Source organism: Leuresthes tenuis, unplaced genomic scaffold (genome assembly GCF_036924035.1).
Source record: "Leuresthes tenuis unplaced genomic scaffold, fLeuTen1.0.hap1 SCAF_15, whole genome shotgun sequence".
Classification (NCBI taxonomy): domain Eukaryota; kingdom Metazoa; phylum Chordata; class Actinopteri; order Atheriniformes; family Atherinopsidae; genus Leuresthes; species Leuresthes tenuis.
In genome coordinates, this window is record NW_027325369.1 from 3,254,228 (window position 1) to 3,272,417 (window position 18,190).

At 38.4% G+C, this 18,190-nt stretch overlaps 1 protein-coding gene across 1 annotated transcript; it reads right to left on the reverse strand.

The window, feature by feature from the left end:
• Window positions 1–1,948: 1,948 nt before the first annotated feature.
• On the reverse strand, window positions 1,949–17,848 carry hhipl2 (HHIP-like 2). The gene is made up of 9 exons (XM_072365981.1): window positions 17,488–17,848; window positions 13,675–14,327; window positions 12,323–12,466; window positions 10,310–10,641; window positions 10,038–10,164; window positions 8,725–8,870; window positions 8,560–8,641; window positions 4,393–4,475; window positions 1,949–3,799 (listed from the first exon to the last, which is right to left on the reverse strand). The coding sequence occupies exons 1-9, from the start codon at window positions 17,845–17,847 to the stop codon at window positions 3,204–3,206; spliced, it is 2,523 nt and encodes an 840-aa protein (XP_072222082.1). The 5' UTR covers window position 17,848; the 3' UTR covers window positions 1,949–3,203.
• Window positions 17,849–18,190: the final 342 nt, after the last annotated feature.

Below are 18,190 nucleotides of genomic sequence, written 5' to 3' on the forward strand. Positions count from 1 at the left end.
TATCGAGGACTAGTATAGTACCAGTCAAAAGTTTAGACACAGCTACCCATTCACTTTGAATCGGTCCGCGTCTCCAGTCTTAGGAATATCTATCTCCAAGTCATTTGACCATCAACAGTTCAGAGGGAAGTTAAACCCAGCAGCCTGTAAACATTTCTCTGTAAATGTTCCCAACCTTTCATAATTTGTTATCTCTAAAGTTTCCTCCCAGAGGGAAACCATACACACAACTGTGAAACACAATCTGTAAAGCCTGTTTTGGCTTTTATTCCGTTGTTATTTTCTTCACTTGAGTCACACAATCATTGTTAAGTTTTGAATGAAAACAAACCCAAAAAAGACTCGCCTGGGCACGGGTCATCATTACTGCTCTGAGAGTTGGTTGTGCGACGGTGTTACATTTCTCATGAAGCTGGGAGAGAGTTCACTTGTATTGGACTTTGGAGCGAGAGCACACCCATTTCTTTTTAAAGTGAGCCTTTTGTCTCAGAGGAAGACAAGTAATAGAACAGTATAAATGGCTTTAAATGACTTTTAATACCGTCAGTTGTTGCACAAGGCCACAGATGTGCTATAGCAGCTCTTTAGGCACTGAGGTGGCTGATGGGAAATGGAACATTTTTTATTTAATTTAAAAAAGGATCAAAGAAATAGTCACAGTTCATCCACAGGAAAGCATCAATGCACTGAATATGTTTCACTTAATTCTCTGGATTGGTGACAAATTTGATCTGCAGTAAAATCTGATTGTTGAGACCTTAAATAGATTGCCCTGCATGTCCACTGAAAACAGTCATTGAGATATTTTAGTCTGCACAGACACAAACACCGGCCCCCCTGTACTTATACAAGAACCTAGTTTTGTTCATGATTTCGTTGAACAAAAAGTTTCAAAAAGCTGTACATATAAATGTTGTGGTTAAATCCTCACAAAACATGAATTAGTTACAGTGATTACTTGAAACATACAAACATAAATGGATATACAGTATGTGTGTTCTAAACAAGTTTTGTACACTTAAACATTTTTTCTTTATATGCTTTATGGTCATTTCTTTAAGTAGTCATACAAGCATTTAACAGTCACTGAAATCTCCATGCATCCCCTTTGGAGAAGGGGGGAATGTTTGCTTTATGTTCTACGTTACGTGTCAGTAAAGTGCTTTGGTAGCTGTGAAGTGTCATCATTTGACATTTCAAAGACTCACCCCCACTGAAAAAGCAGTTGCAGGTAATGACAGAGAGAGCTAATGGGATCTGAAGCTTCTTCCAACCATCCGGCTGGCCTCAACGGTCTCACAAAATGGGTACTTTCCAGGAATGTGTGTGTGTTGAAGAAAAATAAATTAGAGGTTCAGAAAGTGAGCCTGTAGCCTGCAATACCACCAGGTTGTTAATGATTGTGATATTTAAGCTCCAATGGGTTTTCACAAGGGTCCGTCTGTTTTTGAGGCATCTGTGTAAACATCGCACAAAGCAGCCTTACAGAGAAATGTAGACACACCATCACTTTCAAAGAAGGTTGTTGTTTGTTACTTAATCAGATCATTTTCAGCATTTTCTAATAATTTTTTGATTCAGTTTAAAGCAAGTTTCATAATGTATAATAGGTTTTAGTCTTGTGTCGTACTGTATGTGAGATTAAAGAACGTATTGTGGCGACTCATATCATGGCATGATACTGTATGGTGCAATAAGTTTTTGTTTTGCATGTCTGTTTCGCCTTCTTTGGAAATGATACCCTGTGGAGCAGTTATTCCAGTAGCATCATTTTAGCGGCTTTGTATGTAGGCACTCCTATAAGTGATGCTATTAAAGGATTTTAGGATGAATATCATTTAAAATCGCATGGCCCCCTGTAAACAAAAGCGGTTAGTCTGTTCAGAAAAACAAGCAAAGCCAGAAAGAATTCCAGTCCAACATTTTAATAATCTGTTATTTTGGAATAGTTTTCTGAGAACAAGAAAAAGAAAATAAAACAATTTCAATACATGTTTTATCTTCAGCATTGACTTGATTATGTAACAGGTAAGCTAAACTCTGACTAAAATAACTGCTAACTACAAAAATGTACTCAATAACTAATGAAATATCTGCGCTTTGATAAAGATGATAAAGATATTTTCACTATCACAGAGAGCAGACTTCCAGTATCGAGTCTATGAGGGGATTTTCCACAGCCGTAGTGAAGATGGTATGTTGGTGGCGTCCTTTGTAGTCATGTCCTGCCAGCTCATGTGTTATAAACGTGGCCATAGCTTACTGCAGCCTTGGCTCGCCTCTCTCTTTGTCAGCAGTATCAGTACATAAGAGTTAAAAATGCCATTTCAGACTTTCTAGGAAATATAGAACCCATAACATAACATCAGGATTGTCAGCAGGGGAAAATGCTTGATTTTTTAGATTTATCTAACCTCAATGTGCACCACAGCACGTGGAAGTCAGCATGGCCTTTCATTTACAGCTATCATTATACAAGCCACGATCACAGTGGTTTCAGCTGTGAGCAGTGTTGTGGACTTTAATTACAGAGAACCTCTGAGAGGCAAAGACACTTTGAATGTTTATTTTCAACCCTTGTACGTGTTGTAAAATTAGACCATTGTAACAACACTGGACTTCCGATATAGTTGGAAGTTTGTTTGCGTGTGTTTTCTGCTTATTTAGACTTCAAATCTATTTGATATGTTCTAAATACAGAAGGGGCAGCAACCATCGACTTTACTATAGTCAAAAATAAAATGTAAAAGGAAACTGTGTAATTACATGCATTATTGGATGCAACAGATGCATGCTTTCTACCATAAAGGACTTTCTTTGTTGTAGCTAAACATTGATGAAAAGATCAAGAAAACTCTCCAGCATTTATGGCAAGATCAAAGCTACGACATGTGGCAAAAAATTCATTCAACATGTCCTATTTTGTAGTATTTTGAACATCCCCCTCAAGTGCTAATTCCATATATTTTTCCAGAGGAGGTGCAGTGTTGGTTAGCTAACAGTTAGCTTCCCTCAGCATAGAAACTATGAGAAGTGGATGAATAGGCAACATTACTCTGCCAGCTCAGTACCTGGGAGGTGATGAAACTGTTCTCAATTAACTCATGTTAGCAAATAAACCCATTTCCAAATACGAAATTAGTCCTTTAGGATGTGACGGCAAGCAATGCTTATGTTTCAAACAAAAATATACAAAGTGGTAATCAGTCCCAAAGTGCCTTGGCCTCTCTGTTTTGCTGGCTTTTTTCTTGAGTTGGCTTGTGTTGTTTTTTGGGTTTCACCTTCAAGATTGTCTTGGTTTTGTTCAAAAAAGTGAAATGTTGCTTTTCAGGTATTTTTATCTTTAGTCCAGTTTGCTTCAGAGCACCTTTCTTCTGGGCACTGTTACCCTTTGTGTTGATTTTGTTATCTTTCAGGCTATTGGATGTTTTTAAAGTGTTTGAATTCTCTGTGGCAGTTTGATTTTTCTTTGGTTTTACTTTGACCCTGGCAGGCTTCGTAGGTGCAGTCTTCTTTGACTGTGCCTCAGTTTTCTTACTTGCAGAATTCTTCTTCATTTGTGCCTTGTCATCTTTCTTGTTCAACATTTTGTCTTTCTCCCATTGTTTTGGCTCTTTCTTCTTCTTTCCTTCCTTTTTGGGTGTTTTTCTTTTTAGCTTTGGGGCAGCGGTCGCCATCATCACGCTGGCTGCTGTCGTCGCTGGTTTGACCTGGCTGCGTGTCGCCGGTGGTTTGGTGGTCAGTTTGAATTTTCTTGGTGGTGGCCGTGTGGGTTTGTCATTTGTGTTCAGCACAGTCACTGAAATGGCACAAATGTGAATAAGTACCCATTTTCACAACTCTGCAGCCACACTTATATCTTATAAAACTGGATTGAATATTTGGCGCTGAAACTTGGCCTAAATGTTTGAAATGCTTGTTTCGCTCTATTTCAGATACGTTTGATGTAAAATGGGAAACTGCTTTTTATAGTTTTATATATGACCCCAGAGGGAGTATACAATTTGACAGTATGCATTTGTGAAATGCGGGGAAAAAGGCAGTATATTTTCAGGGTAAACTGAAAAGTCAACTTACTGGAATGGATTTTTCATAAAATTGTTCTGCTTTGTTTCATCTCTAGTATCAATTTACCTGATATCATCATATGTAGGATAAAGGAGGCTTATATTTGGTGCAACTTGACTGAACCAAACTTTTTTTTTCTCCCGAAACATACTTCATTTGATGTAATTTTCAGGAGCACTGTGTTGTAAGACAAGGTCACCCGAAGACAACATTTCTTTCAAATGGCTTTTAGGAAAGTCTGGTCTGTGCACAGCATGAAAACGACTTAAAAGATAAGTGGAACACATGATTTTGATGTGATGCTAAAGGTGTGCAGTGACTTACATTCCCTGGGGACAAAGGGGAACTTTTTCCCTCTCACTTTTACAGGGAGCGGCTTCTGCTTGCATTTCCCTGGAGGAGCTCTCCTGCAAAAGTTGACAAGTTTAAGTTAAATTGGTATTGGTAAGATTATAAAATTAATTTTCAATTTTTAGGACAGTCTATAGAAAATTATAATACTGTGCAGAAGTCTCTCAATCCACCCTTAATTTCTTTGTATATTGCCAGGAAAACATGAAATAGGTGCAGCAATTTAGTGAAAAATTAAACCTAAACTTAGATATAATATACAAAGTAAAACATGGAATTTGGACAATCTCAACGAGCTTAAAAGTCTATATTTGGTATGACCACCTTTATATTTAACACAGCCTGAACCCTCTGAGACCAGCTTTCTGTCATTTCTTTAAGGAGTCTTCAGGAATAGTTCTCCAGGCTTCTTGAAGGACATCCCAAAGCTCTTCTTTGGATGTGGGCTGCCTTTTGTTCCGTTCTCTGTCAGATGATCCCACACTGCTTCAATAATGTTGAGGTCCGGGCTCTGGGGAGGATTCATCCCTCCATAAGACCTGTTGCCACTGATTTTCAGTCCACTTCTTGTGTCATTTGGCATAGCTCAGCCTTTTCTCCCTGTTTCCCTTCCTTAAGAATGGCTTCTTGACAGCCACCCTTCCATGGAGACCATTTCTGATGAGGCTTGGGCCAACAGTAGATGGATCAGCTGAAGGTCCAGATGCATCTCTCAGGTCTTGTGTCAAGTCTTTGCTGGATTCTTTTTACATTTCTTAAAGTACCACTAGTTTTGAAGTACACTGACTTTTGTTATACGCATTGCTCGTGGACTGAGATACCACAGTTCACAACTCTGGTTTTCAGCCCCCGCACTTTTTCTTTAAGGTCACTTTACATTTTTGTGGGCATCTTCTCTGCATCTTTGTGGCCCTTTAACATAACAACAAATTCATATGTATGTCTGTACATGTGCAGGGTTCGCAAAGAGATTTGTTTTTGTGACTGGTGCTATGGGAGGACCCAAAGAGGAAGGGATTTGCTAAATTCTCTGGTGTAACTTTAGAAGCATCCCTTTCATATACTGTTCATCTGCTGTAGGTGCTATTTGTGCTGCTTGTCCTCCATTTGTCCAGTTTCCACTAAAGCACTCTCTGCACATCATGCTGATGTATGCCAACTTTTCAACCAATAGGTTTTCAGGAATCACCTTGTTTGGTGAAAAATACTGTTTTAAGTCTGTCAAGCTGTGTTATCTTTTGCATTTTTTTATAGATGCGACTGAAGAAATGGGAATAAAGACGTGTTGACATAGCACTAGTTCATTCATCCGCTGAGTTCGGTGTCATTTTTATGCTTTAATGATTCATAGGTCCATGGTCTAAGAAAATACATGTTCTACTGAAAATGGTTAGGTACAAGAACTGGACTTACAATAGGAGGGGGAAAAAACCCCAAAGAAACTTGCTTACAAACTGAAGAACAACTTTTTAAGACTTTGGAGACTTGGAAGCAAAATCTAAAATAATGACATGTGGCTTAATACTTCTATACAAAACTCTATGTTGTTGTTTTTTTAATGGTTAAGAATGAGACATATGCACCTTTTTGGTTTAGAGTTGTCTAACCTAAAATTCTAAAAGTGCTAAAAGAAGACAAAGAGAACTTTGCTAAATAAATTAGACAAAAAACAGTTTGCTTATTGAGAAAAATAATCCAATACTACATATCTGTAAGGATCATAAGTATGCGAGTTTCCAAGATTAGAAGTTAATTTGAGGGTTATGTGTTAACAACCACTTGGTTGACTATCAGATGTGGGAACCCTGGTTTATGTTAAGAACTGATCTGTTATGGTCAGATCCCCAACATGTGTTTGTAGAAGTAAATCCAGACTTGAACAAAGGAGATTTTTGAGGAATTCAGTGAAAGAGCTGTTAATGTTCATCACGTCCGGCTCAAAAAAGTTGCAAAACAATCTTTAGAAAGTGTGTGCTGAGATTGTGAAGAAATTATGGGAAAATAAACTCTGGTGTTTGTTGTGGTGAATGGTTTCTGTGTTGTGAACATTTTGAAAACATTTAACGTTGGATGAAAGAAGGTGTAAAACTCAATGGAACTATAATGTAGATGAATCAGAATATTTGTGGGTGCTGGTGGAATGATGGATTAAGCATCACGCATGGGCTCTGCTTCAAAGGCTGCTTGAGGGAGCTTTTCCTCACAACTCAAACATTTTATGATAGTAGTCAGCTGTGAAAAACATGAAGAGCATTGTAATATTAGGGGGTGCCTGAAGCCTAAGTGTTACAGTAGTCACATATCAATTTGAAAGTCAGTGGCTTGATGCCTTTCAACATGGCGAACTGTTCTGAGGTAAGATACAGAACCTCACATGTCCCTAGTGTGGTCTGCACTCATAAGTTGCTTTGTTAAAAAATGTCTGCTGAATGAATATATGTAAAGTATTCAAACTGAAGTTCTGCATATTCTTCTGAATATTTATTTGTTAGAGTCACAGTTTCATGATGAATATGTTATAGTTCAGTGGTTTATCAATGGAGGACTATCTGTAAATGCTGTTGTATGTTTTAAAAATGTGTATAAGAAGGCATCATTTTTAGCTACTGTAGTATAACCAACCATGAAAATGTGTTTGAAAGGTATTTAAAAATTCCGTAAAATGCAATGTTGTTACAATAACAAGTTGAGACTTCTCTGGATAAGAGTCCAGCAGAATCCAAAGGCTGTGCACATGAGAAACATGCCTGTTTTTTTATATTTCTTTCCAAAGCAGGCCAGTCTCATAAGAAAATGTGAAATTACAAGGTACTCTTGTTCACTTGTCCAAAGTGTAGCAGTCCAGTGGTTGTTAATTGTGAGATGGTTGCATGTCCATATGATGTTTTTTTTTTTTTTCCACATAATGGAAATCCCATCAAATGCATAGTGAAATGTGTAAGCCAATACCATGTAGATTTTTATAACAGTTTAACCATGTATTTTGTAACATTTTAACGTAACCAAGTACATTAATTCTAACCCTAACAGTGTCCTTTTTAATTTGAAGAAAGCATGTAAATTGTTTGCGCCTAACTTCATCACCCCCTACACTTTACACTTTTTATTGTGGATAAATCAACACTGTCAAGACATAGAAAGTGGAATGCGATCACGCAGAGAGACATATAGAGACCGACGTTAACGTGCTCATGTATCAAAGCTTAAGCTGCCTTTGTGAAAAGAATATGGTATGGAACAAGTTTCAGTTCTTTGACTATTGATCCTTTTTTGTGAATCAGCAAGTTTTTTGTGCTGTGGACCAACAAAGCTAATTGACATTCTGTCATCAGATCAAGTTGCACATATGCCTTTCTAACACTACTCGTGTCAGGGTCGATGGTGCAGGAAGGGAGGACCCAGCTGCAGACTTAAAAAACTAACAAGATTTATTAACATAACGAGGAGCGAGAACAAAAGGCGCGGCTGAGCCGGTTATTAAAAAATACTTTAACTGTAAAAACAGACAAAGCAAGACAAGACTATGACATGAACAAGACTAAGACTATGAGGCAAAACCAGACTTAACAATCATGGCGTAAAGTGAGGATTTTGCAATGAGTGATGGTAACCTGGAAACTATATACTGTGGGGAGGTGATTCGTGATGAGGTGCAACTGTGAAACAGAAAACAGGTGACTTGAGTGAAGCTAAGTGACCTGAAAACATGATGAGAACCTGAAAACAAGATCAATCAAAACATAAACCATGACAACTTGCTGTACAACCAAAAGGTCTGCTGTGTGGTAGAAAACATCACCCTTTTGAAATCACAGGTAAAGGCGTTTGATTCTTCAGTAAAACTATAAATGTTCTCAGGATAATTAGCTGTTTAACAATCTAACATAAAATCCTGAATGTAACAGTACTAATATAATCTTGGCATTTTGCTTATGCACTTAAATGACTTCTCATGGCAGCAGGCTGGTTCATAGAGTTTTACACAGTGTCTTCCATTATAACAAATTATATGGATGGTGTCTTCCCAGCTTGGGAACATGCTTTTCAGATCAATCTAAACACACTTGAATATAGCATTATTGTAGAAATCTATAAGTATGACGGTAACAACAATCATGCATGCTGGGTCTGATACATCACCTTGAAGGGTCCATGAATTTAAACACTGTTCCCAAAGGTGACATGGCACTCGGATGTGAAGTGGCCAGAAAATACAGCTCCCCTGAAAGACAAAAACAACCCATCAGTAGTGTAATATTATTGGAATCCAGTGGTACATGCAGTGAGAGATTAAACAAATGTTACCTGCTTCATCTTCAGCAAAAGAGATGATAAACTTGTGGTGGTGATTGATGAGTCCCGGAAAAGAGCAAGTTGTCGTGTCACCCATACAAATGCTCCTTTCCTTCCAGTTTCCAGTTGTCTTATCTTCCTCTAGTGCCATGATTCGACTGGAGGTTGGACAGGAATAATTCATTTTAGATTGTTCCTACTAACAAACATTAGAACCAGAGTCAAATTTTAGGCAGGTAATTAATGATGCTGCCCAGGGGCAGGCAGTCTGCTGCAGTAACTTTGGTCTTTCTTCGCATCTTCTTTAGATTTTCTAATTAGCTTTTTTCCGTAAAAACACAAATTTCTGAAATGTTTCGATGCTGTGCTGCTAATAGGAATTCTTGTAATTCTGTCAATTTTTCACATCTGTTAGGATTCATAACCATGGCAACAGGAAAGTTGTTCACTTGCTGGAGCAGTTTAACTTGGCTTTCTGATGTCCAAGTAATACCTGGAATAAGACCCCAAAATCAAGGTGACTTGAAGAGGAGAGATCTAGGATACAGAGCGGGCACAAAATGGAGAGAAATGGAGGTTAAATAATTTCTTCCCTTAGATCATCATGGGAAGTGTGAGATCACAGGCAAATAAAACTGACGAGCTTGGACCCCTGATTAGGACACATCAGGAATATTGGGAAGTGAATATTATTTGATTGAGAAATGGCTGCAGCAACAGCTCTAACCCCTCTCTACTCAGCTTTAGGACTATATGGGCAGACAGAGTGGTAACAGTGAAGGAGGAGTATTGCCAAACTTGTTAAATAAAAGATGGCGTAATTCTGGACATGTCACTGACAAGGAGCATCTCTGCAGCCCAGACGTTGTTTCTGTCCATGTTCTCCACAGAGAGAGTTTACCTGTGTTGCCTGTATTACTGCATGTGTCATCACCTAAGTTGCTGCCAAGCTATAAAAACACCACCCTAACCTACTGATGCAACCTCTAAAGATTTCTACCACACCTTCCTCTCTGCTGCACTTCAACTTTCAACATGTTGTCAGTTGATTTATATTCTATTTTGTTATCTATCTAATAGCCTATCTTCCATAATAATCAATATTGCAGAAATATAATTTATTTTAGGAGATTAACAAAATATTATTGAATTGAACTAAATAGAACAGATTAAGACCAGGGTCTTGAGTGGTTTGATTTCAATGAAAAATTCATAAATAGCAGATTAAAGTCAGGAAGATAGTTCTGCTTTCCCTTCACTACTGACTGGCTAACAGTAAATAAATATTTTCTTCATTTATTTGGCACAGATTAACATATTCTTACCCACTCATAAAGTCTCCAAAAATATACAGGCCGTTCAGATTGGGTGACTCACATCCTCTGTACACATATCCCCCTGTCACAGACTTCCCAACATGATGGCTATATGCAAATATAGGGAGGATGTCATCTGTTGTGGCAAAGAGAGACACACTGGATTTAACTAAAATCTTAAACAGATGGAAAACATTTATGCCAGAAATAACAAGTGGTTAAAGTATCAGAAAATAGATTTTAATCATGAGGGAAGTTTAACATGGACAAAAATGACTCACTCAGGGATGAGTTGTGACACAGCTTAATATCATAGCACTCAAAACCCTCTTTTGCTCTCCATCCATAGTTTCCTCCTTTTACAATAATGTCAATCTCCTCATAGCGATTTTGACCAACATCTCCACAGAATATCCGGCCCTTGCCGTAGCGGCTCACTGGGTCTCCACGGTCCACAGAGCATCGCCACATGTTTCGAACCCCGTATGCAAACACCTCTGGCCGAGCATCTGGGTCTCTGAGGAATGGATTGTCAGGGGGGATCTTGTACTTTTTCCCAATGGAGTCACTTCCATCCACATCAATGCGGAGAACTTTTCCCAACAAAGCGCTCCTACAAGACAAGAAAAAAACTCAGTCGTTTCCCAAAAGAAAGTGTAGTAGTGAAATAGATATTAATTGAAAGTAAAGGTGAAAATGGTTATAAAGTATTTTATCTACTGTTAACATCCATATTAAGATCATTGGTAGTAATCACAGTAGCTAAAAACAATAGATAAAAGTTTGGAATACCAGCAGGTTATGGGTAAATAGCTAAAAACAGGGATCTTAAATGGATGGATAAGTGGATATAATGGAGAAATCATGATCCAGTAAAGCTTTATGTCATGCCAAGTGGTTGACTTAAACATTGCCAGATCAATTACAGAAAAGTCACACACACACAAAAACCTTGACCTTGACTGCTACAAAGGATTTGCTGTGGGGGCATTTTCCTTGTATGAGTTGGTTCCACATGTCCTCTTAGAGGAAAGTGAAAATCAATTCAAGGTTGCTTCAAAGGATCACCTTTAGGTTATGATGAAATATTTCCCTCTTGATGAGAGTAGTCTCTTAAAGGATGACATCATCCCCATCGACATGACACAGGGCATCACTAAATGGTTATGATAGATGTCTGGTATAAATCAAGTTTTTAACCCTGTTAACTTGAGCAGAAGATGTTTTGCATGTGTAACAAGACATGAGCAAAATTAGCCATCGGTGCTATGGCTTAGGATTTCTGCTTCAAATCAGCAGAGCACCTACAACAGTCTATGAAAGACAAATTCAGAAAGTCTATGGGTTCCATGTAGAAAGCTAGAGACACCAATTCTGACAACTTGTTGAATACTTGCAGCTACATTTCATATGCTGTGGGGAACCAATGAAACAAGAAGCTAGACCAAGCTACTCAGAGAAGTTTGCCTGGGGTTAGTGGGGTTAGTGGCTGAGTGAACAGGTGCTAGCCACTTGCAGATGAGACTTGATCTGAGGTGATCTACCTGGTTTTAACTACAGTTGATGAGAGAGATGACCGGGAGGAAATGGAGGTTTGACCAGATTAGCATATTCATAGTCATGTCCAAGCCATTCTAAGGCCATGGAAGAGTTTTACAAGCCAAAAAAGTTTGAAATGTACAATTTTGAGTAACACAGCAGAATTATAAAATGGTTTGTGACTCTTTATGATGGAATTTTTCCTTTAATTTATCAGCAGATTATATTTTGTAATCTTTGATAAGAAATATCCTAATAAACAGATGAGGAGTTCATCCGATGGTGCTGTGAAGGAAACCGTCTGAGGCAGCTGAATTCTTGGGGAATTTGCAACATCAAAAGACCCTCTTTCAAGGTCTTAAGAATTTGGCTACAAAACAGTTTAACATAGACACTGCTATGGCATCCATTTCATATGAGCATTTATTCAAGTAAAGAGTAAAGAATGAATTTCAAGGTTTTATTCAAACAAACTTTTGTTGACTGGCTTGGTCAAGAGTTTGATTTACCTACTCATTCCACTGGTCATACTTTGAGGATCTGATTAGTTGAGATTTGGATACAGTAATCAGTTAGATATAGATGGTGCATCAAATTACATGCCAAACTCTTTTCTAAACTGTTTTCTCATAAAACTTCCCAAATGGTTCAGCATAACAAACCACGTGTTACTGTGTAGGTACTTCATACAAAAAATAGTTTTCAACTCTGCTCCTCAAGTTTGCTCACACTTCAAGAAACCCAAAACTCCTTACTTGTTTTGTGCGTTGCCATACTTCCCAAATGGATCCCCAGCTTTTCCACCATCTCCAGTGAAGATGTACAAATAACCATCTCGACCAAACAGCAGCTGGCCTCCATTGTGGTTTGCAGCTGGCTCTTCAATTTCTAAAATAACCCTGAATGTGAAAAAGGATGAAGTTCAGTACAATGTATAAGTAATATAAAGACGACAGTCTTGCATTTCCAGACATAAACTTACCATTTATACACTTTTTTTCAGTATGTTTACATAGGCCAAAAATGTTTAGCCAAAATAGTTTTGTGTCATATTTGCCCTTTTATTTCCAGGGGTTGTAATTTGCATAACGAAGTAAGGAAATAGTCTATACAACATTTGAAGATAGAAAAATTGATGCTTGGATCATTTGGTCATCTCATTAGTTGATTGGGTCACACCAGTCACAAACTCTTGTCATGGTCACATGTTATTATCAGTTGTATCACATCAAAATTTTGTTTTATTCTAAGCATATCTGGAAAGATGGACAAATCTTTGATTATGATGTGTTTCAGGAAGTTGTTTTTGAACTGTTTCTTTGTCATTTTCAGCACTTTGACAGTATAACTTATAAGCAAAGGGATATATTCTCATCCATGATAAAGAATAGGAGCCTGCTTCTGTTTGCCATCTACCTTTTTTAAATGTACATGTTTTTTATAATCTGTTTTCCTGACTCTTATAAAGGCATCACCACCTCTGCACAACATCATTCTAGTCTAGGAAGTGACATTTTTTAGTCAAACACCCTGTAGCAATTCAGCTTTACACCTCGGCTACATAGTTTTTTTTTTATTACTAGAGGGTGAGTTAATGCAATGCTTTACATCTGCAGATACTTTAGTGTACAATTATGCAGTAGTTGATGGCAGAGGAGGCCTGAGGCATTGAAAAGCTTGTTCATCCAAAACAGCAACAGGAGAAAACTGTTTCTCAACAAGCTAAGTTGAAATTGGGAGCCCACTATCTTTACTCAATGGGAGCAGTGACTTCTTGGAGGTTATTTTTATTTGTTTTATTAAATGCTTTATCTGCCTCTCTCTTTCTTTTTGTTTATTGGAGAGTTTTTACTTGTTGTAGACTGCAAAGTTCATTGCAGCACTTTAGAAATCTTCATAGGGTTTGGGGGCCCAGAAAAACATCCCTGACATAATATGAAGTATAAATCACAGGAACTTGTTTCGGCAAGTTTTGGAGCTATTACAGCCTAGCACAAGTGACAGTTTTGTTCTAAATGTCTGTCAACTTGTAGTTCGTGCATACCTAAACCGTTAGACATACTTTTAAACCACATAAACGGGAAAGCAATTATTCTCCTTGTGTTACCTCTCTGAGTAAGGATCAGCCACGTTCATGTCATACGCAGACACTTTCATCTCACTGATTCTGATTTTATCCACCTTACTGTTGATTTGAATAGAGTAGTAGATGAAGAAGCGTCCATTGTCCCGATACTTGGGGTGGAAGGCCATGCCCAGGAAACCCCTTTCATCCCCCGGCCAAGGTGTCGTCAGCACCTCACCACTCATATCCAGAAAGGGCTGCTCTAGCCGACTGCTGTCACGCAGGTAAACCCAAACAAAGCCCACCTGTTCAGCGATGAACATTCGGTGTGTGTCATCACCGCTGTGCAGCATCAACACTGGGTTCCTGAGACTGTTGGCCACCTCAATAAGGCACAGCTGCAGACATCCTATGCGGTCCTCCACCACCTGTCCCAGGTTGCTGTTAAGGTCAGTGCTCCTCAGAACGTTGGGGTAGCAGTAGTCCTGGTCTGACAGGTCAACGAGGCTGCAGAATGTCGAGACATCACGTTCAGAGGTGTCCAGCAGCAGCCGGTTTGCAATTAAATACTTAAGCACATGGCGACACTTGCTGTAAAATTCAGAGCAGTAGCCAAAGCAAAGACCAGGTAGCTCTCTGACAGGTGTGTAGGGATCCTCAGCATCAAAGAGGTGAGCGGCATATGGAGAGCACTCCTGGATAAGACAAACACATTTTAGGGCAATGACGTGCACATTTGTGATCACAAAAAGAAACTGACATGGTCCAAGTTTGAAGTTTGAAGAATTGAAGAGTCGCATAAGCAAACACAGTTACATGATGCATGCATTCTGAGCTCTTCAAAACTCTGTCTAACCTTCAAATTAATCTTGGCTAGAATTACAAAAAACATTTCAAGAAGAATTGGGAAGTTTTTTAAAAATCTAAAATTAGTTTTCTTGTTTAAACCTTTACTTAATAGGAACAAGTACAGTGGAAATGATTTTCAGTGTCTTGACTGAGAAACCACAGTGTAATTAGAAAATATAATCACAGCTACAATTTGATGCCAGGAAGACTTTAGAACAAAAACAAACTTGGCAGCAAGGCAAAGAAAGATAGAAAATAAAAAAATAGGATATATAAGAAACCCTTCTGGAAAAATCCACAATTTGTTGGTGACAGGTGAGGGTGTCATGGTTGGATATAAAAGGGGCTTCCACCAAATTATTAGTATTTCTAAGTAAGGGTGGGTCACAGCTCACCACTATGTTCCAATCTCTGTCAGAAAATCATAAATCGTAAAAATTCATTGACTGATTTTTCTAAAAATTATATGCGAAACTGAACTGGTTCTTCTTTTTCTAGATTGCAGAATTTTATGAAAAGATTAAGGGAGTCTTGGGAAATCTCAGATGAGAAACCACATTTGGATGCATATGATCACCGAGCCCTGTGGTGGCACCACTATCAATATGATACATGAACTCTAAAGTGAACTCTAAAGTACCCTAGAAACCATTTTCACGGTCTAAAAATGTCTATCTGTCGATATTTCAAGGTCTAAAAATGTATCTAGAAATGTAACCTGGAACTATGATGCCAGAAGGAAGTCAGATATAAACTGCATGCAGAAACCCCACAGAGTTTGATGAGCATGAGCTCAATCAGTGTCCATGATGCTTATATTGAAATTTTGAAGAAAAATGTGCCATAATTTAGATTAAGTCTTTTGCTGTTCGGGCACATCCACCCGGACAATGTCAGACCTCGTCTTGCACGACCTCCAAAAGCATGATTTTATAAGCACAGTGTGTGTCAATGGCTGGCCTGCCCGCAGTCCAGATCTGTCTGTTATTAAAAATATGCTGTGCATCATGAAGAGGAGAGTCTGCCAACAAGAGCCAGAGACTGTTGAGCAGCTGAAACTAAACTGATTTCCCAAACAATTTAAAAAGTGTAACAAAAAGAAAAGCTGATGCAACACAGTGGTAAACACGCATTGTCGCAGCGTTTTTCAGTGGGTTACTGACTTGAAATTTTCAAAATACAAATGAAGTTGATCGATGAAATCTAATTTCTATTGTATGTGTGTCTTTTAAACAAAGGTTCAAAGAAAACTGACAAATTACAGGTGTAAATTTCTGTTGCCTTTCCGAAAACTTTGCAAAGTTTCTGAAAAAGTTGTTTGTGAAGAAAAGCTGTTAGGTATTGTCACGTTTTGTGATATTTTTATTGATTCTTTTCATACAGACTTTTGAGATTTAAGACTGCGATACATCAACATGTAAATGAAATACTTTCAACATGACTTAATACATTGCAAGGAACCTTATTAATAATTAATATTTACCTCGAGATTTTTTTTCTCACGTGTATGAGCGGTGCCAGAATATTTTTTTTTTTGTTTATTGGAGAGCTTTTACTTGTTGTAGACTGCAAAGTTCATTGCAGCACTTTAGAAATCTTCATAGGGTTTGGGGGCCCAGAAAAACATCTCTGACATAATATGAAGTATAAATCACAGGAACTTGTTTCGGCAAGTTTTGGAGCTATTACAGCCTAGCACAAGTGACAGTTTTGTTCTAAATGTCTGTCAACTTGTAGTTCGTGCATACCTAAACCGTTAGACATACTTTTAAACCACATAAACGGGAAAGCAATTATTCTCCTTGTGTTACCTCTCTGAGTAAGGATCAGCCACGTTCATGTCATACGCAGACACTTTCATCTCACTGATTCTGATTTTATCCACCTTACTGTTGATTTGAATAGAGTAGTAGATGAAGAAGCGTCCATTGTCCCGATACTTGGGGTGGGAAATCTCAGATGAGAAACCACATTTGGATGCATATGATCACCGAGCCCTGTGGTGGCACCAACTATCAATATGATACATGAACTCTAAAGTGAACTCTAAAGTACCCTAGAAACCATTTTCACGGTCTAAAAATGTCTATCTGTCGATATTTCAAGGTCTAAAAATGCATCTAGAAATGTAACCTGGAACTATGATGCCAGAAGGAAGTCAGATATAAACTGCATGCAGAAACCCCACAGAGTTTGATTAGCATGAGCTCAATCAGTGTCCATGATGCTTATATTGAAATTTTGAAGAAAAATGTGCCATAATTTAGATTAAGTCTTTTGCTGTTCGGGCACATCCACCCGGACAATGTCAGACCTCGTCTTGCACGACCTCCAAAAGCATGATTTTATAAGCACAGTGTGTGTCAATGGCTGGCCTGCCTGCAGTCCAGATCTGTCTGTTATTAAAAATATGCTGTGCATCATGAAGAGGAGAGTCTGCCAACAAGAGCCAGAGACTGTTGAGCAGCTGAAACTAAACTGATTTCCCAAACAATTTAAAAAGTGTAACAAAAAGAAAAGCTGATACAACACAGTGGTAAACACGCATTGTCGCAGCGTTTTTCAGTGGGTTACTGACTTGAAATTTTCAAAATACAAATGAAGTTGATCGATGAAATCTAATTTCTATTGTATGTGTGTCTTTTAAACAAAGGTTCAAAGAAAACTGACAAATTACAGGTGTAAATTTCTGTTGCCTTTCCGAAAACTTTGCAAAGTTTCTGAAAAAGTGGTTTGTGAAGAAAAGCTGTTAGGTATTGTCACGTTTTGTGATATTTTTATTGATTCTTTTCATACAGACTTTTGAGATTTAAGACTGCGATACATCAACATGTAAATGAAATACTTTCAACATGACTTAATACATTGCAAGGAACCTTATTAATAATTAATATTTACCTCGAGATTTTTTTCTCACGTGTATGAGCGGTGCCAGAATATTTTTATTCGAATCCAACACCTAGCATCCTCAAAACATATAACTCTTGGAGATGAAATGATAATTACCTGGCACATGATTTCCTTCAGCATGTCCTCACATAGTTCATAACCCGCCGTTTCCAACAATTCAATTATGTCCCAATATCTCTCCGCGATCGTGTTGTCAGTTCTCTGGTCGCAGCAGCCAAACTCTTCATACTGTGTGCAAAACTCCAGGTGCCATTGAGGTTTGAAAGGTGGCTCGAAGTCCAAGCACTGAGGATGGGCTGATGCTCGTTGGACCGGGAAGAGAAACATCACTGACAATATCAGGGTCATCTCAGACAGGCTCGGTGTAGTTTTAGGTGAGCTCAGACCTGCGGCGGTGCGTAAAACCGCACAACCGCCAACGCTTGGTTGGAGCGCGGCATTCCGCTTGCTTGTCATTTTTGCCGTATGCACCCGAAAGGGTTCTGCTGTTTGCTCTCCTTTATGTAGGCTGTGAGCAGTGTTAAATGTGCGTGCGTGTGAGCGTACGCGTGCGTAAAAGTATGTTGGTGTGGGGGTATCGTTTTTCCACGTCTATCAACATGCACCATGTCACCAGCAATGTCTGCAATCACTCTCAGTACAAGTAATACATTTTTTTTAAATGATTAAAAAAGACTTTTGTAAAAAAATAAAAATAAAAATAAAAAACCTAATGAGATTTAATTTGTATTTCCGGCTCGTTAAAGTGGTTTCCTATACCGCAGAACACACACACACACACACTATAGCATATAGTCGA

Excerpts from the sequence above, each read along its gene's own strand:
- hhipl2 (XM_072365981.1), bottom strand. The coding sequence starts at position 17,847 with ATGACAAGCAAGCGGAATGCCGCGCTCCAACCAAGCGTTGGCGGTTGT. Across the intron at positions 14,328-17,487 it reads TGAAGGAAATCATGTGCCAG|GAGTGCTCTCCATATGCCGC; the intron begins GTAATTATCATT and ends TGTCTTATCCAG. Across the intron at positions 10,165-10,309 it reads GTGTCACAACTCATCCCTGA|ATGACATCCTCCCTATATTT; the intron begins GTGAGTCATTTT and ends TTGCCACAACAG.